This window comes from Parasteatoda tepidariorum, chromosome 9 (genome assembly GCF_043381705.1).
Source record: "Parasteatoda tepidariorum isolate YZ-2023 chromosome 9, CAS_Ptep_4.0, whole genome shotgun sequence".
Taxonomy (NCBI): Eukaryota; Metazoa; Arthropoda; class Arachnida; order Araneae; family Theridiidae; genus Parasteatoda; species Parasteatoda tepidariorum.
This window is the reverse complement of record NC_092212.1, coordinates 82,039,705-82,060,249: the sequence shown is the minus strand read 5'-3', so window position 1 is coordinate 82,060,249 and position 20,545 is coordinate 82,039,705. Positions and strand designations below refer to the sequence as shown.

General features: G+C 26.3%; 1 protein-coding gene across 5 annotated transcripts in view; it reads left to right on the top strand.

Annotated features, from left to right (window-relative positions):
* Window positions 1-18,710, top strand: part of LOC107451382 (inversin) — a 43,150-nt gene extending 24,440 nt beyond the window's left edge. For all 5 annotated transcript variants that reach the window (XM_043054756.2, XM_043054755.2, XM_043054754.2 and 2 more), the window contains 8 exons: window positions 1,277-1,484; window positions 3,333-3,413; window positions 5,377-5,476; window positions 7,235-7,341; window positions 10,073-10,190; window positions 11,052-11,107; window positions 15,317-15,538; window positions 18,446-18,710. In XM_043054756.2, coding sequence (XP_042910690.1) covers window positions 1,277-1,484; window positions 3,333-3,413; window positions 5,377-5,476; window positions 7,235-7,341; window positions 10,073-10,190; window positions 11,052-11,107; window positions 15,317-15,538; window positions 18,446-18,575 — 1,022 coding nt within the window. In that variant the 3' untranslated portion in view covers window positions 18,576-18,710. The remainder of the gene's footprint in view (window positions 1-1,276; window positions 1,485-3,332; window positions 3,414-5,376; window positions 5,477-7,234; window positions 7,342-10,072; window positions 10,191-11,051; window positions 11,108-15,316; window positions 15,539-18,445) is intronic.
* The last annotated feature ends 1,835 nt before the right edge of the window (window positions 18,711-20,545 follow it).

The following is a 20,545-nucleotide window of genomic DNA, read 5'->3' as shown; positions in this document are numbered from 1 at the left end:
AGAATTTTTTAATTTTGGTATATTTTGTAGACCTGACCAGGAGGGCAGAAAATTTTCAGATTATTTTATATTTCCCATAATATTTCTCTAGAACAGTTTTTTTTTTTTTGGTTTGAAATTTCTCCTACATTTATTGTTAATTTATAATTATAAATTTATAATCATAAATTTATAATTATTTATAATTATAATACTATAATGTTAGAATTTTTTTTTCAAATTATATTTAGAAAGTAAAGTTTGTATATTGTGTGAAGAAAAAGAATTAATTGATTTAACACAATTATTTAAAATTCAAGGTCTCCTTATAAACCCATGGACAGGGAAAACCTGGAATTGTCAGGGAATTTTATTTTAACTCTAAAAAGCAGGGGATAGTCAGGGGAAGTTTCAATTTTTTACAAAAAACTTGGAAAATTCCTATGTAATACCTGGAAAACAACCAGTCTTAGAATTGTCAGTTAACAGTAATCAGTTATTGAGATTCGAGTTAAATAATTCGAACATCTATTACATTTATTTTATAAAATTCCACTTTGTAGTGAAATTTTACCATGCTTCTTTCTCATTGTATTATATGTTTTTACTCACAAAATCTTATATTTGTCATCACAAATAAAAAAATTAAGTTTTCTGACGTAAAACTACATGGTATAGATTAAATTTGGTATAGATTTTCATTGAAATTTTCCTGATGTACTTGTAAAAGTCAGGGAATTTTTTTCTTCTGAAATTGTGTGTGAACTCTGTATAAAATTTAGGAATTAAAAGTAACAAATAAAAAAACTGCCCCATTAAGTTAATATATTAAAACGAAATTTTAAAATGTATATATTGATTCTTTTTACAGAGAAAAATTTTGTAAAAAACTTTTTGTATTTTGTTTTGTTTTGTAAGTGACACATTTTTTATCATCACAAAAATTTTCTAGCTACTGTTTTTGTTAATTAGATAAAAAGTTTCCTTTCATTATTCCTAAGTCTCTTTTTCGCAATGTAACATATTCTGCGGCCGTGCCCAGCCGAACATGTAATAATTTTGAGTTTTTCTATGAGCCCCTGATAATTACATTTAATTCAGGAAGATCAAAACTCTGTATTGTGTTAAGGGGATTTTAATATCATATGCATCGGTCTTAACTCCCCTCCTCCCTTGACAGCAAAAATAAGTAAATGGCAAACTCCCTCTCTCCTGCTTGGTACTTATGTAGTATTTAAACAGCCTCTTATCTAATTACCGTTAAATAGACTATTTTATCTTAATAATTATTTTGTAGCTCTTCATTATGCTTCTCTGAAAGGTCATCTATCTACAATTAAGATATTGGTAAAGCATGGCGTGCCTATCAATAAGAAAGACAAATGCGGAATGACGCCATTGCTGAGAGCCTGTGAATTTGGTCGTGCCAAAGCATCTCAACTTCTGATACAACTTGGCGCAGATGCCACTATTACAGATGTAAATGATTGTTCTATGTTACATTGGTAATTTTTCTATTGGCATTCTTTATATTAATCTGTAGTTGTCCTTTTATCCTAAATATAAAAAATATTTTGTACTTATTTGTCATGGTTTTTAGCTTTTTTTTTCTTCCTGATTTTTGTGCATATTCAAAAAATCCAGTTTTCTATTCTTGAAAATGACTTTTAAATAACTGATTTGAGGAAACAAAAGCTTTGTAATTTTGATTCAACAATTTTAATTAATATTGCTAGTAAAAATGACAAAATGCGATAAATCAAATTTAGAGATTGATGATGAATTAAGGGGTCGTACCCATATTAATTATTTTTAGCACAATTATTGATTTGTCTCTTTCATTTGATTTTAAAGATAATCTATTATTATCAATACATTACTCATATTGTAGAATTTTTTAATTTTGAGCTGAGTTATCATCCTCTAAATTACATTTCTAAAAAATATATTAAGTGGCATATTTACAGTGATTTTAAAAATATTGGATTAATTAAATTTTTCAAATTGGAACTGAATATTGGTATGAAGAAAGATTAACTAATTGAAACTTTGTTATTTTTTTAAGGCGACAGTACTGTAACAAAATTTTATATACTAATCTTGGACTCACATTACTTGTTCATTTATGCAACAAAATAATATTGTGTTACTTTCTGTTCTGAACTAAATAATTCTGAATTTAAAAATCGTGCATTATTTTTTTTGCAATTGAATTTGCCTTTATTCTACTTAACACTAAACATACCAGCACTTAATACATACCTATTTCTACCATAGACGGTCAAATGACCGGATTTTATGTTTCTTGATTGAATGCATCAAATATGGATGTTAGGAAGGAAATAAAACTAAAAAAACTTCATTATAATTAAACAAAATTGTATATTGCCAATTTCTATGTGTTACAAGCACAAAGAATAAGAATTTTTAATTCATTGCTAAGCACATTTTTTACATATACAGGGTGTTTCTATTGTACATTTTCTGCAAACATATTTCTTCTAATTACTATTATTTCTATAATTGTAAGAATTATAATGCTTATAATTATTCTTATAGTTAATATTATTTCTTCTAAAAACTTTTGCTGTCTTGATTGTTTTGACATTTTTCTGGGTAAAAACTAACAGTTAGTTAGAAATTAAGGAAAGCTATCAAAATAAAATATTAGCTACTCTCCAAAACATTTAGCTTTTGTCCCTTTTTCTGACACAAAAATGCCAATCTGAAATTTTAGGTACTTTCTTGAAATTTGAATTCACAGTTATTCTGATTGAACTCACTATGCAAGTCTTTGCAGAAATGTGCAACTCATCAAAATGTGCAATACATTGAATGCACATTACATTGTAATCTCTGATTCGATAACCTTATAAAGCAATAAGCTATTCTCCCGGTCAGATGACCGGTTGTGGTGGAAATAGGTTGACGACAAGTATTATTTGAAACAGACAAAATGCAAAAATATAATAATAACAGAATATTGACTGTAAATAATTGTTAGAAAAAGTCCTGTAGTCAAATGTGCAAAAACGATAAGACAATAAGCACATTTTCGATTAAAAAGTTCTTAAACGATCATTTGACTGATTATGGTATGTTTTATGTTAAAGAATTTTAAATGATTTAAAATTCCTGATTTTCAGTCACTGGAAATAATAAATAGTTTAATAAACAAAGCTAAGTTATATTTAAGGCTATTAAAACATAGCTACTGTAATAAAAAAAGTAAGAAATGAGATGGAATGTCTAAATTAAAATGGACTGATCAAATTTATAACAGGAATAAATCAAGAAGGGACCAAAATGTCCATATATAAATAATTGCTTATAATATAAATTATTTTATTTAGGTGTGCCTTAGGAGGACATGCATATTTATGTCAAATGTTACTCCATAAAGAAATGCCTGCAAACATTCAGGATGCTTTTGGGTAAAAATCTCATTATATATATATATTTTTTAATTAATATTATTTTCTAACACATAAGTCCTAAGTAATATTAATTTTCATTGTTCAATTTGAAGAAAAAAAACTCCTTTCAATTTAATCTTTTTATAGAAATGAACATTTGTGTATTACAGCTCTAATGTCATTTTTCACTTACATTGTTTAATTTTAAAAACAAATCAATTTTATCTTTTTATAGAAATGAATCTCAATGTATTTACATTAGCTTATTTGTCATTTTTCACTAACATTGTTTACTTTCACAAAATAATAATAATTTTTTTACTCATTTCCATTTAAGGAAATTAAGGATTTTGTTTTAAGGAAATAAATCTTTATGTATTTACATTAACTTTGTAGATGTTTTTAAAAATTTATTTTATGTCTACTAAATCATGCCAGAAGATATTAATTTTATTTTTATTATTTTTAAGTAAATAAATAAAAATAATCATTATTGGAAAAAATGTTAAATAAATTTTTTTTTAACTACTTGTTAAATATATACTTGTTATTAGGTTATATTTCTATAATTTTGACTATAGGCCTAAAGTTGTATAATAGCTTATATTTGTTTTAAATGAATCCTTATTTATAGGTTTTATTGATATTTTCATCTTCTTTAGAATAGTTCATTTTTTTTCTCTAAATTTTATATAACTAAAATTTTTCTATCTTAATTTGATACCCATATTTTTACATTGTTTAACTGATTAAAAAAGCGAAATGTGAGCTTATTTTTTTCTAAATTAGCTTAATTTGGTCTGTTAAATTGTCTAGTAATGTATAGTAACGTGGAAAGCAATGAAATAAAATAAAAAAATTGAAAGGCGGAGAACTTTTTCAGTAATATAAGCAAGTAAAATCATATCTCCTAAATACCGATGTTGGTATTTGTTTTTAGTATAGGTATTTGCCTGTTTTTTGCCACATCATGTTATTCAAGTGTTTTGTTTTTTTTTAATCCTAAGCAGGTCACATGTCTGTCCATCCATTTCATTTTCATCATTTAACAGAAATGATTTTCTATGTATTTACATTAACTTCGTGTTTTTTTTTTTTTTTTTTTTTTTTTTTTTTTTTTTTTTTTTTTTTTNTTTTTTTTTTAAATTTCAAAATAGTAGTGCTCCATGCGAAATCATGCCAGAATATGATTTTTTAATTTTATTTATTTTATTTAAAATAATAAATGATAATGATTTAAACAGGACTTAAATTTTTATCATCTTAATTTGTAGTAACTCAGTTTCTTTCAAATTGGTTTCATGATTTTTTTTCTTGCTGTTTCAGTCGTTGATATTAAATATATTAGTTTCATAATAACTTTTTTTTTACTTGTTCAGTTTTTGTTTTAGTCTATCCCTTTTAATTGAAATACATAGTTAAATGTTTTCATCATCTTATTTCAGTATTTTTTTATCCTAATTGAGTCACATATCTTTACCCATTTCATTTTCCTCATTTTACAGAAATGAGTCTATATATTTACATCCAACTATGTATTAGAATAGAGCACTCATAATTTTAAAATAAATGAAAAAGACATCTATGAAGTTAATGTAAATGAATATGCTTGTTTCAGTAAAATGGAGATGAACAGATATGTGACCCAATTAGGATTAAAAAAAATACTGAACATCATACATACAAATGATAATCATTAAAGCAAAGAGGATCAGCTATTTAAGTGCTAAAAAATGACTCTCAATTACATCCAGCAATGATGATTTTGCTTGTTTATTTTACCCAAAAAAATTTTCCATCATTTTAATTAATTTTATTTTATAGCTTTACATATTGAATTAGAATAGATAATAATTGGGTCACATGTCTGTGTATGTACTTTACATATTGTTTTCTACACGTGCAGACAATCCCTACTTCTTTGGAATGATGTCTTTTTCTGTCTTTTGATTTTTTAATTCTTTTTTTTCTCTTCTCATAGACGTACACCTCTACATTATGCTTGTATGAGAAGTGGTCATTTGAATTGTGTATCGGTGCTTCTTGAATCTAATGCAGATCCTAACATTGTTGATAATAAGGTAACAATAATTCTGCTACTCTCTTACATTGTGTTTTTACTAGAATGACTACATCTTTAAAAGACTTTTATGAAAAGCTCTGACTATCTGGAATTCAATTAACTGCTCGTGTAATGAAAAGTTTTCCAAAATTCATCAAATAAAATCTTAAAAAATTTAGAACTTTTTGAAGGAAAGGAAGTTGGTAGATTCTTTTGATATAAAAATTATTTCATCCCTAATACTTTTACTCACTTATTTAATCTACTTTAGTCATGATTCCTGCAGATTATTTATTTTCTATTTTGACAGTTTGATAATTTTATCTGTTTTGCAAAATCTTTGTAATTCGTTATCAATCTTTCTTATGTTAATAATTTTCATTTAACTTTATTTTTAAATGTGGATTTCATGAAACCTTAAATTTTTTTAAGTTAGGGTTCTTTTTAAAAGAAAAATGGTTATACCGAAAAACAAGGTTTTTGATGCTTGAATATTTGGAATTTGCTGAAAATCTGTGCCTTTTAGATAGTCATGTTTTTAATGTATTTAATTCGTTTTTTTTATTTGAGTTTTTGTTTGTAAATTAAACTGAGGCTTCAATGGTCAGCTTTGCTATCTAAGACTTGCTTATTCATATTATTAGCTTTGTTTTTATATAATAATTTAATCCTTTTTATTAAATTTTTTTTTACCAACTAGAACCTGTTTCAAAAATGCTATATTTACTGAATTGTTGATCTGTTAATGATACAGTAGAAGATTTATACTATTTAATTCTATAAAATGCAATTCTCGGTGAACCACATTAACTTAATTAAAGCAAATTTAAACTGATAAATTTGTTGGATTTTATTTCTAATTCTTCTGATAATCTTAATCTTTTTTTATGAATTAATACTTAAATGCGTATTTTTGTGTTACAAAATATTTGCATTTTAAAATTAATTGAATTGAATATCAAGATGTATATCGCCCTATTTAGTAGTTAAGTTTAATGATATGCGAAATTATCAATATTACTGACAATTCTACATAATACAAAGACTAATGTTTGAAGGTTTGCATTATATAGAACTTTCAGGGATGAGAGCTTTTTCCTGCTTTTTGGTGGAATTCTGCTTGTATTTTAATTTAATAAAGAATATCTTTAATTTTTTTTATAATAAAGTTCCGCTTTTTCAAGTTTTTGAAAAAGGGATTTATTTGTGGTAATTTTTCTTACCTATGAAAACGTGATTTAAAATTGCATTTAAGTAAATCTGAAACGTTACTTTGAAATTCTTATTTACACGATTTAAAATTATGAATCGCAATTCATACCTGTGTGGTTAAGAAATATTACATTCAGATTCATATTTAGGCAATTTTAAAATCATGTATCAAGGTTTGTATTCCCATAGTTTAAAAAATAAATTCTGCACATCGATATTTTTTATTAAAATGTTGATAATAATAATTATATGCATATATACTTCACGTGTGCACTTTTTCCTCCCTAAAATTTCTTGTATTTTTTCAATAACCTAAATGTGTTTTGCACTTAGCATTTTTGAACTTCTATTTTCAGCATTTTTACCAAACTCATCCCTGTTTATTTTATAGCAATAAAACAGCAGTTTTTTATTTTTATTTTTTTGCATTTTACACCCAATTTATGAATTGATTCATAAATTATTTCATGTTTTGCATGTTTCTCATCCATATAAAATTTCATTATTATTATTATTGTATGATTTGTTGTTGATTATTTTTATTGGACATATTAAATTTTTCAAGGGAAAATTACCTCTGCATTGGGCAGTATTGGCTAATCATTGGGAAATTGTAAAGTTGCTATGTGATTATGAGACAGATGTAAATGCAATGATTAAGAAAAATGATTGGTAAAATAGTTTATTTTCTTGTTTTAATTGATCCTTTGATTTTAATTTACTGTTTGATTTTAAGGATTTTCATAAAGTTAGACTATTTTAATTTTGTTTTTGTTTTTTTTTGTGTTTTTGTTTGCCTTTTTAATGCAGGCAAATCCTTAAAATGGAAAAAAAAGTGAGAAATCCAGTTAAAAAATATTAATTTCAACTACAAAAAATTTCCAATTTTTTGTTGTTTTGCTGCTTAGGATGTTGAAAAATCATCATGCTGCTAAAAATTTTCTATCATGCACTTTTCAAAATTTATAAAAACTATTCCTAATTAACTTTAAATCCAGAGATAGATTAGTAACCAGAAGCTGCTAATTTTTTTAATGTAGCTTTTTGGGTGAGGGAGGGAGTCATTCATAAATTAATTTTTGTCCAGTTATGCATTGTATCAACTAAACTAAGGTTTCCATTGTCGGTTTTGGTATCTAAGTTTTTAATATTTATATTAACAGTTTTATGTGTGTGTTTGTTACTTAATCTTATTAAATTAAAACTTTATTTTACTAGCATTGAAAATTTTTACCAATGTGTATTTTCTTAAAAATATTGATATTATTTTGTTAAAAGTTAGGAAAAAAACTTGCAATTATTTTTATAAATTGTTACATATTGTACTTTTGACCCCATAAAGCATTATTGTGTTAATAATTTTTAGTTAATTAATTTTTAAGTTCTAAATTTTGCTACATATTTTATATATGCTAGATTTATGTATGTATGTATATCCTTCCAGCACGCACATCTGCCCAATTTTAAGACAAATTCGGTTTTTTGATGAATTTTGTTTAGCAGATCACAGCTGTGATGTTTGATGGTTTTTTCTATTCTGACTTTCAACCCTTTCCCACGTCATGGAATGTACCAACAGAAAGTCGCATGATAATTTTTATTTTTAGTCAAAGTTTTGTGTTACTTGATTGCTAGTTTGTAAAATTTACTGCACGCAGGTAGTCAGTGAAAATTTGAAAAATATTTCTTTCTCAAATGTTTTGTAATTTTGTGTTAATAGTCGGTGTGTATTATTTTAATTTGTATAAATTCGGATCTATAATTTTTGTATAGGTTTTGATTGCTAAACAATATGTACAATCAACTGATTTCCCCCGCATTCTTTGCGAATTGTCTGATGAATCAAAGGAAGAGAAGGAAACATTTTGGATTTGAGATCGATAGTAATAATAAATTGATAGATTGAATAAATAAAAATATTAAAATTTGAGTTAGTTTAAAGCTAGCTTTTGTAACTATTTATTTATTTTTCTTGACTTTCAACGAAGTAAAGTTTTTTGTAGATGTAAGTTACAAATTCAGTTGTTATTCAGTTGTAAGTTACAAATTCAGTTGTAAATTCACATATTTTCCTATCAAGATTTCCTTCGATTAGTATTCAACTGTCTTGAATTTTAAAATATAGTTATCAATTAACAGATTTTAATTTATCTATAATAAAATAGAACATTGCTTTTCTACCTAACTAATATAGGCATTTAAAAATAATTTACTTTCATTTGAATGTAGAATGTATTTGTAAGGTTAAGAATGTATTTTGCAACAATAAGCTTAATTTTTTTATTTCTTGACAAATTTATTATCAATATTCATGTATTTTTGTCATTTTTAGTGCCAATAATGGTAAAATAACAGCTGTTGTAAGAAATACGACACATGGTCACTCATGTAAAATTGCTGAGCATGCATGCTGGAAGAGTATATATATATATATATATATATTTGGCTAATCATTGGGAAATTGTAAAGTTGCTGTGTGATTATGAGACAGATGTAAATACAATGNTATTTTTTTTTTTTTAAATTTAAAACTAATTTGGACATTTTTAGATGTTTACAAAGAGAAATCATACATTATTGAATCTATGCACCTTTAGTTTAACACAACTTATATTTTAATCAAAAAAGACATTATTTGATTAATCCATTATTTAGACACTGGAAAAGGTTCTTGTTTGGAGACCGGGAACCATAGTATGTCCATTGCTGTACTTTATTCGTACTTAATCTATATTTTTTTGCTTCAGTCTATGTATCATAAAGTATATCCTACTCTCCTTTTGAATGATTTATATCTATTATTGTAAATTACGTTCAAAGCATTTTAGAAACTGTTAAAATGAATAGATAATATTTAATTACTATGCAATCAGTAAATATGCTTTGAAAATTTTCCTCTCTCTTTCTCTCTTTTTTTTCTTTAAAGAAAATTACAAAATTGTTTTGCTTTCATTATATTATAAAAAATTAACAAAAGACTTTTCTATATCAGTATAATTCACTTTATTATTAAATCTTGGCAAAAAAGTTTTTGGACAGAAAATATTGATTATTCCAAAAATTAAATTATTAAGCAAACAAAGATGTGTTTCAATTTTTTCCCTGCCTTTTGAAGGGTTTAATTCTAGCTACTCTGGTTTCCTAACTGCTTAAAATATTTACAAATTCTTACTGAATAAAATCTTATCTAAATTAACAACTGAAGTTAATATTCTATTGTTAATGAACAAACGTTTTAAATAGTTTTGATGCGCTCTAATTCAATTATTGATTTCATGAATTTAAACTTAAATACCTGTGAAGTTTAAAACAACCATTAATTGCTGCATATCCATTCAATAGCTCAACGAAAAGATTTTTTTTAGACTTTTATTACTTACACTTGATTTTGTGCTTATTTTAGGATGACTGCACTTGATTTAGCAGTTACGAAGAATCATTATAAAATTGTTGAAGTATTAATAATGTATGGTGCACTTCATGCTGAAGAAATTAAAAATATTGCTGCTCAAACAATTCAAGTGAGTACATAATTATTTAATCCTTAAAAAAATACTCATTGAGTACTTAATTGGTCCTTCCTACATTGCTTTATTGTACCATGCATACACAATATACTTTGGTGTATGCATGGTGCAATTCTTCAATGTATTGTATAGTTTATACAATAATAATTTTTACTCCTTGATTATAATAATAAATTGCTATGTTCATCAACATTGTTCTTTCTACATTGTTTTATTGTACCATGCACCCAGAGTGTACTCCTGTACTATAACATGGTTCTTCCTACATAGTTATGTTATTTCTTATTTTATTACCGGCATTCAACAGCCAACCCAAGTCTGAGTTTACAACTTTCAATGTTTAACTCTATAGTCTTCTAATTTTGAATCCAATGCAGAAGAACAAGGAACTCTTGGATCGAGCCTCGAGACAAACTGGCATTTACGGAGGACTCTTTGATGAGACTAACATCCTGCATTTGCATTAATGGAGAGAAAAACCCTCCTATGGTTAGTCTGATGGCAAAAGGATTCTAACCCATGATTCGTCTTCCACTGATGATATTTTACATCAAGACTGTGGTATGGGAGCAGAATTCATATCAACCAGCCACTGCTGGGATTCAAACCTGGGTCACCTCTTTGGAAGGCAAATGCTCTATCCCCTAAGACTCCGCAGCTCCATGCATTTACAATTTACTCCTGTACTATAATAATAATTTTTCTACAAACTTGTTAGTAATTTTACTATTTTTCTACTAAGCCCTATATTTAAATTTGCAAAACATGTCAAAAGTGTCTGTTTCTTGCAATATCTGTCTTCAAGTTACATTTTTATTTATTAATTCTACTGATTTCAAAATATTTAATTTTCAGCAATGGTTTCGAAATCATCACTTTATAAAACAAATCTATCAGAATCTTCATACAAAGTAAGTAGATTTTTGCTAAAATTAACAAATTGCATTGCATTTGGAAAAGACTTTTTTCAAATATAATTTCATATTTATCTTTTTTATTGCAATAAATGGAAAGAAAAACATTTTATTTGGAATTTGTTAAAGCCTATTAATTTTTGGTGTTTTTAACAATTTTATGAACATTTAAATGATTAAACTAAAATCTTACTTAAATATTTTCAAATTTTTTCCTTCACCAACTCTTATAAAAAAATTAAATATTAAGTGTGAAAATTTCTATATGTATAACTGAACTATTTTCTCAATTCGTTAACTTTTGCACCCTTAAATAATATTTCTCATTAAAACATTCATTTTTATTATTTAATTATATTTTTTGCTTAATACTACAAAGAATAAAAAATAATATGCATTAGACATGTTTTGTACTTGTATATTTTTTTTTAATGAAATGTAAGTGTAATTTCATTATTATCCCTTGTCCTTACCACCCATTGCTCAGAGATGATAGTGCTGCGGAAAAAATCTTTATCCGGAAGTTTCCGGAAATTCAAGGTCCAGAAGTTTCAAAAAATCATCAATCACATTTATGTATGAAAATTCTTATATATTTTATTTAAAAATATTAGAACTAGTATTTATATTTGGCATCTCTTTCATTTATAAATATTTTTTCTGGTAGAATAATAAATTTGATTAGACATAAAAGTAAACTTATACATAATTATTCATTTAAATTATATTATCCAAAGCAAGAATATGCTAGTATTAAATTAATATATATGGCTGTGGTCAGTGTGCGGGTGGGTGACCACTTGGATCAGTCTGCGTAGGGACCAAGGGTGTGCGGTATTGGTCCTCGTTAAACTGTTCAACCTTAAAGTGCTCGACTTCGCGTGCAGGTTGTCGGGCTACCGAAGCGGGGGTGCCATCCCCTCTGCAAAGGATCAAAATTGTGATGACATGTCTTCGGATCATCCTCAAGGATGTTTCCCAGACCGTCGCCAATAGCCCATTGTGCAGCTCTAGTACGACGTAAATGAACTACTAGTACTACTCATTTAAATTATGCTGCATATAATTTATTTAGAATTTCATGGTTTTGAAAACATCAATGATTTAAATTTATAAGGACATTAATATTTCAAAATGTGTAATTAATTATGTTACTCATGAAATTTTCAGAATTTTTGAGTTGGGCTTACAATTACCTCTGATTTCTGAATTTTTTAATTGTTACAGAGAAAAATGTGCACAGAGATAAATGCATACATATTCTTAGTATATTTTGTTTTGCACATCTTTTTGTATGTGTTCCCACTTTTGTGTAATTACTGTCCCAAGTATAAAAAGTGCTAAAAAAACTATAGAGCGCTTTAGTTTAATCATTAGATAAATACAACTTCTACTAACAACGTTCTTCTTTACAGGACAGTGAAGTTTAATTGCAGTACTATTTCTTTTAGAGTCAATAATCTTAATTTCACCTTAAAAAATCTGTGGGTGACTTTATTGACTGTAATTACTGTCCTTCTATTTTTCTTCTAAGAAAGTGCAGCTAGTAAAAAAAAATTTGATTTGCAGAAAATGTAGTTTTATTTTCATGAAATATGGATAGTTTATTTAAGGAAATGAAATAGTTTTTCATCTATTTGTCCAAATCTGTTGCTTTGTGATGACTGTCTCCACCAAAAATTACCTATAGGCATGGGTTTGTTTTATTTTTAAAAAAAAATTATGTGTTTGATTCATTAGGTTATGTTGTTACATATTTAGTTTTCTTTTTTGTCAGATTTCAAACAATAATAAAAATACATTATTATTTGACAGCAAGAATATGTTAGTTAATGTAGGAATACTAAATTTTAGAACTTGAGAGCAAATTTATGATTGTTATTAATATTATTGGGTAAAGTTAAAATAATCTTCGTCATCATCAATGGCTCGATTGCCCAGGGTGGGCCTCCACCTTCTCAAGAAGTTTTTCCAGGCTAACCTTTTTACTGCTAGTGTTTTCCAGTTTTTAAGACTAAAAGGTTTTTTTCTAAGCCATCTATCCATCTCAAATTCGGCCTGCCCCTTTTTCGTGTGCCAACTGGTCTGGCATTGATAACTCAGGCGTGGTCTTCGTCCATTCTGATAAAGTGGCCTGCTCATTTTATTCTTTGTCCTTTAATAAAGTTAATAATGTCAGGTTCATTATATAAAGCTCTAGATTTGTTCTTCTAAGTCACACACCATTTGTTTAAATTACTTTAAAAATGCTTCTCAAGACCTTTTTCTCAAAGATACCCAACATAACCTCATCCTTACAAGATATGGTCCAGGTTTTGCAAGCATATGTTGAAATATGTTAAAATGAAAATATGTTAAAATTTTTGATGTTATGTTATGTGAAAATATGTTTTAACATTGATGAAAATATGTTAAAATTTTTATTAATTACATTAGATTTTATGTGTTTTTGAATTCCATTAAAACATTATTATCTTACAAGTGTTCAAATAGTTATGAACGCATTCTGTTTTGTGTTCTTGCCATAGTTTGATTTAGAAAATCAAAATATTAACTTAGTAAAATAAAATTGAATAGCTAAAAAATTAGTTTATTTATTTTTTAAAATTTTTCATTGGAAATTTACTTAAAATTTTTGTGTCTCCTTATTAAGAATTTAGCAGCTTAGAATGTTTGCACAATCGTTTAAGTTATAATTCCAACAACATTAATATCTGAATTTTGTAATTTTGATTTTTTTTTTTACTCTAGACATTTCTAAATTTTAAATAAATTGTATAGATATAGGTGACAAAAAGAAGATAAAGATTAAAACTTTGACCCAAGTGAAAAGTTAACTGAAATTTTTAAGAGTTGTTTGGATGAAAAGTTCTTTTTGGTCCCATTCACAAGATATAAAAAAAATGAAGATGCCACCAATGCCAATTTAATTTCTTCCCATCTTTAAACTATAGCCAATTCAATTGAAAAATACAACTTATATTTTAAAGGGTAAATGCGCTTCAATGAAATTAAGCAAAATGAGCTTCACATTGTGCCAGGGCAAACAAAATCATTATTTAAACTAGAAAATGAATGCTTATTCTAAACTACTCAAAACATAGCAAATTTCTTTTTCGTCAGGATGGCTACATAAAAGAAATACAATTCAAGCAAAATAAATGTTTTTATCTGTTAGTCATTGAGGTCTAGTTTTATTAGTAGTTTAAGTTTTACTGTTTATTAAGTTATACTCTTAGTAATTTCAACTAAATATATTTAAAATTGCATTTCAAAATAAAGTTCTAGAGTAATGCAGGGTTGCCACTCAAATCTGGAAAAAAAATTTGATGTGCTTTCCCTGTACATATTATAAATAATATATTAAGAGGGAATACAACAACTACTGTTCTCTTGTGTTAGCTATATTAGGCTAACTATATTTGTTAGTTTCAACAACTTAGAGAAGAAAAAAAAGAACAGCTGAACATACTTAAATAATGCTATAGTAAATGAAATAGTTTAGTATAGCTGAAATATCCCATAGATTATGTTTTGAGTGGTCACCATTTCATAAAAGACGAAAAAAGGAAACAAAATTCTCTGTATTTTCCCAGTTTAAAAAAAATCAAAATTCCGTGCATTTTCCCTGTTATTTAGGTGATTTTTAATTACCCTGTATTTTCCGAGTTCTCCCTGTGGAGTGGCAATCCTGTAATTGGAAGCAGTTAAACATGCTTTCCAACCCTTTCAGGGTTGCCACTCAAATCTGGAAGGAAAAAAAATCCCTGCGTTTTTCCTGTACATATGTTGAGAGGTAACAAGAATTAGTGTGCTCTTGTGTGAGATATATTGGGCTCTAACTATACTAGTTTTACTCGCTAGAACAACTTAGAGGGAAAAAAAAGGAACAGCTTATATTACTTAAATAATGCTATAGTAAATGAAATAGTTTAGTATATTTGATATTTCATCCTTCAATATCCCGTAGATTACACATGGAGTGGTCACCGTTTTTTAAAAAGACGAAAATAAGAAACAAATTCCCTGTATTTTCCCAGTTTTTAAAGAAAAAAATTTAAATTCCCTGTTATTTTAGAGGATTTTTAAATTCCCTTATTTCCCTGTGGAGTGGCAACCATGCCTTATAATATCATCTGTGAGTGCCTGTCATTGATGTAGTTCATCTATTTACTCAGCTTTTTCTTTTCCCTTCTTTTACAACAGACTGATTGGTTCTGAAAGCAAAGAAATTTCAGGAAAATATTCTTTTCTGAAGAGTGAAGATGGAAACAAGGACATAAAATGTTTGAAAGGACTGCATGAGAATAATAGTGAAATTCAAGATGTAAGAAATCCTGGGTTTGCATCCAGCATAATAGAAAACAATTCTAGCAAAGGAATGTCTATTGAGAAATCAACTGTTATCATTCAGCGAGCGTGGAGACAGTAAGTTGTACAAGTGATAAAATCTCTTTATTATTTCCTTCAGAGATATATTTTTTTTAAAAATTAAATTACAAAATGTACCTTATTCTTATATTTTTTCAATTATGTTTATTATTTTTCAAAATATACCTGATTCTTTTTCAATTACTTTGGCACTCGACTGCCTTTTATTGTGGTATATTTTTTTAGTACTTTACATTTTTGAAATGCTCAATTAATTATACATAGCTGCCAACTCTACTGGTTTTTCCAGTACACTACTGGATTTTGTCAGTTTTTCCTGGTCTACAGGTTTAATAAAAATTCTTCTAGTTTTTGTTTATTTTAGAAAATTCCCTAAAATTTAATAAGTTTCCTTTAAGAAAATCCCTATTGAAATAGAATTTTTGTACAGATGATTGCTTCAATATTTAAATAAGTATTACTAATAAATAAAGAAGTTAACCTCATTTAAAGAAATTGGTTCAAAACTTTTTTTTGTTCTAAAATGTTCAATTTATTTTCATTCAGATCTCTCTTCTTAAATTAATTAAAACAATTTTTAAACTGTCTTTGTTGAATTAAATGCCTATTAATATTCGAAATGTTGAGTAAACATGATATTTAGCATTTCAAGCATGTTTAATGTCAATCATAACTGGAAGATATTGCGGTCTTTCTATTTTGACGACTATAAAAATTCCTAAAATTCCCAATGTGTAAAATATTTAGTACATTACGCAACAATCATCATGAAATTTATATTATTTGGATTTTTTTCCTATCCATGTTGGCAGCTATATATATAAGTTGCAAATGATTTCAAAATTGGTAGAATAGTTCTTAAGACAAAAATTAATCTATTTAGCCAATATCTCTTAAATTTTGTATTTCTGCATTTAACTTCAAATAGTTTAAAATTATGTAAAAAAAATTTTATACCTTACAACTTAAAATTTTTGTCAACCATTATTTGAATAAAATAATAATTATTAAAAATTATTCTTTTATTCAAACTATTCTTTAAGAAACAAGTTTCATTTGTAAGTACAAGTGTTTTTTTTTATTGTCAGTTTTAGATCTGTAACTAAAAACACAAAAAGTAATATAAACATGAAGAAGTCCAAACTTCAGACCATTGTCCTGAAATTAATAAAACTATATTTTTAGATTTCAGCTGCCCTTAGATGCTCTAAGTCCAAATCTGTCAAAAAAAGACATTATTCAGAGAAAGTTTGTTATCTGATTTTTTTACTAAAGCATAGCTGCTAACTCTACTTTATTTTGACAGTTTCTCCTGGTGTACTGATTTAATAAACATTCTCCTGACTTTTGTACATTTTAGAATATTCCCTAAAATTGAGTAAGTTTCCTAAAAAACTCCCTATTGAAGTAGAATTTTTGCACAGATTATTGCTTGCTTGAATATTTAAACATTTTATTTATTACTAATATATAATGAATCAGTTGAAAACTTTTTTGTTCTAAATTGTTCCGCTTATTTTTATTCAGAACACCCTTTCTAAACTAATAAAAAATTTTAATTATTTTTTATGAATTAAATGCCTATTACTGTTCAAAATTATGAGTAAACATAATTCCCAACTTTTTAATGCCAATCATAAATGGAAAATATTTCAGTTTTTCTATTTTGATGTCTATAAAAATCCCTATGTGTAAAATATTTAGTACATTATGCAAGAATTATCTTGAAACTTATATTATTTCGTAAAATCTACTGGATTTTTTTCAATCTATGTTGGCAGCTATGCTAAATTAATAGTTAGTACAGATTAAATAACATATTTGAGATTAATTCAATGAACCACTAAGATTGTTTTAATACTGAAAATCCCATCATTAGAACAGAAGTTATTTAGAGTGATGTCTTTTCTCTCTTTTTTTAAGAAAATAATTATTAATCTATCTGATTAAATTTTAACATTGTGTTTAAAATAATTCTGTATTACTCATTGCATTGAGTAAATTGTTTATATGAAAAGTTCAGGTTTACACAGGCTCATTGAAGTACATTTCATTGGGGCTTAAAAGATCTGGGAAATGAAAAGTTTGGGTAACATTTGCAAAATTTTATTTTCTAAAAAATATTTTTTTACATAAAATATTTTCTAATTTTTTCTTAAATTAAGCATAATTTATTTTTGAAACTAAAATTTCTTTGTACAAACTTAGTAAATTTTTGAATGCAAGCATACTTAATTGACCTCATGACACATTTTTATGAATATTTGTTTATTTTTGTATTTAAAAATTATTTTAAATGCTAGAACTTTATTTTATTTGGAATATTTTTTCGACGCAAATACGGCATAACCTCGATTGATCGTTTTGCACAGGGCTGTGCTACGTGAACAATAGATATGGGCAAATGACAAATTCAAACATAAAATATTTATTAATGACTAAAAATGGTGTGAAAAATATTAAAGAAGTAACGGACTTGAAAATAAATGATTTTATAATAAATATGAAAAAATTTTAGTAGTGAAAATTACACATTTATTCCAAAAATATCATTTAAACAATATAAAAATCAATATATCTATAAAGAATAGGTTTCACTAAAACAAGTAATACAAAAAAAATTCCTAATCAAGTCAATTCCTACTTAGGCCAACAAAGAAAATTTCATATTTTAGTTACTTTTTATTAATTAATTAAAAAATTTTCTCCTTTATAAAATTAAAATTTGAAAAAAACTGTGTTTACATCAAGTGTCATCCACTAGGATGAATAAAAAGTATTTTATTTAACCATTGAAAATTTGAACAAGATATAGGGAGAAAGTGAACTAATAGTTATCTTTTTAGTATTGATTAAAACTTTAGAATCAACAACTGATTAAAAAGAAATTGTCATAACTCAATTTCATTTGACCAACACATGATATTTATTATTTTCTTTCAGATATTTAATGAAAATGAAGTTTTTGAAGATGCAGGCAACTATTCAAAGGACATTTAAAACCATAGATCAACGAATTGAAGCTGAAAAGCAGTGGTGTATAAAACTTCAGTCATTTTTTGAACAATGGTAGGCGAGAATTAACAATATATTTCAATTCTGTGCAATTACTCTACTTGATACTGTGTGCCAAAAGTACTGTACTTTATTTTTCTATTGTTATTTTTTTATTGTATTGTTATTAAATAAACATCATTGAAATGTGAAATTTTTAATTTTGATGTAAAATTTCTTTCTTGAACCAGGGGTCTGTTTAGAAGAAATTTAGGTCTGTTAAATGACCCTTCACAAAATATCTTTTCATAAAAACGGACCTTTCACAAGAGACACTCTAAAGACATTTGCATATTTTTGTAATTGGGCGGGAAAAATTGACTGATGCTGAGTGTTCAGCTATTAATAGATATTTTTTAATCTACTGGAACTCGACGTATATTACTCCAATACTTTGTTAATCATGTTTTTCTGCTTTAATTCTAAGGCTAAGTTTGATCTCATTTCATTTATAAACTCCAAATATAGTATTTTAAGAAAATATTTCTACTTCTACAAACATCGTGTGTACATTCTTATTGATATTAAATGATATTTTTTTCTAAATAAATAATTGAGCAATATATTATTCATAAAATTTATTGATAAAATATTATGTAAATAAAAATTAACTTATATCAATTTTTAAAAAAAACTATTATAAATTTAAGAATTGTTTAAGTTTACTTAATGTGTAACACATTACTAAGTGATACATTACTAAGTTGTGTTATTTAAAATATGTCAATTGAAACTATTAAAAATGTGAGTGATTTTGTTTCCATTATTCGCCCCGAAATGAATATTCTGTGTTGTGCAGTATTTGCTAAATACCAAATATTTGTATGTTGCATCTCTAATTTAGTAGCAGCAATAGCTCTTTATTTTTGAAATTTTAAATTTTTTTTAATTATAATTTTACAGTATTGAGCATAATCTTGTATCAATTTACAATTTGAAAACTCCTTGAAAAGGTTTTTTCACAATAACAAGACCCTATTTGCACAAATTCACAAAACAGGACCCTGGTTGAAAGAATGTGACTTAACGCTCATTTTATATTCACAAATTATGAGTAATTTTTTCACAATTTTACAAAAACAGGACCTTTCACAAAATGTCTGGACAGACCTCTGCTTGAACATTATCTCTAGATGTGCCGCTCTACAGGCCACAGGAATGTAACTACTGAGTTGAAATTTGGCATGCCGGGCGGCAATTGTTTTTGAACTTAACATAGATTTTTTATTCGAATTTCAATTTGGTCTAAAGTTATTATAATTTTAAGTGCTATTTTTCCTCACTTTTTTTTGGCTTTATGTTACATTTTGCTTTGCTGCTCAGAATCTATAAGACTTAAAATGTACAAGTTTGATGGAGAGAAAAAAATTTAATTTGATTGTTAGCTGTTAAAACTTGTGAGGAAAAAAACAAATCGCCGGATTTTGTTATTAACTCACTATCATTCCTGATTTAACAAGAATTTGTTTTCTGAAAAAATTGCATAGTTTTTTGTGATTTTTTTAATTAAATTATTGACTATTTATTTTAATTCCATAGAAAATCTGTGTGGCATGTGTTAACTGAGAGTAAATTTCTGAAATTCGGTGGTTTAAAACTGTGCATGAAAAGTGTGCAAAACCTTTTGGACAAACCAACATCCTCACCGAATCCAGGCAGTTATCGAGTTCAGATAAGGTGTTACACTATATTAAAATATAGCTTTTTGAATAAAATAAGTTATTAAAGCTTAATAAAAGTTAAAATTAAAGTTTAAACTTTTTCCTATTAATAAAAAGTTGTACATCCATAAATAATGATGCTTGCAAAAACCTTAATTCTACAGTACTGTTTATTCTACAGTAGTAGTTAACTATGCTTTATTTCTCATAATTCATCAATAGTATAGCTACAGATATACTTAAAACTCTTTTAAAATAAAATTCTGGCTGATATCTTACATGCAGTCATGTTTGAAAAATATTTAAATAAACTCTTCAAAAAAATTTT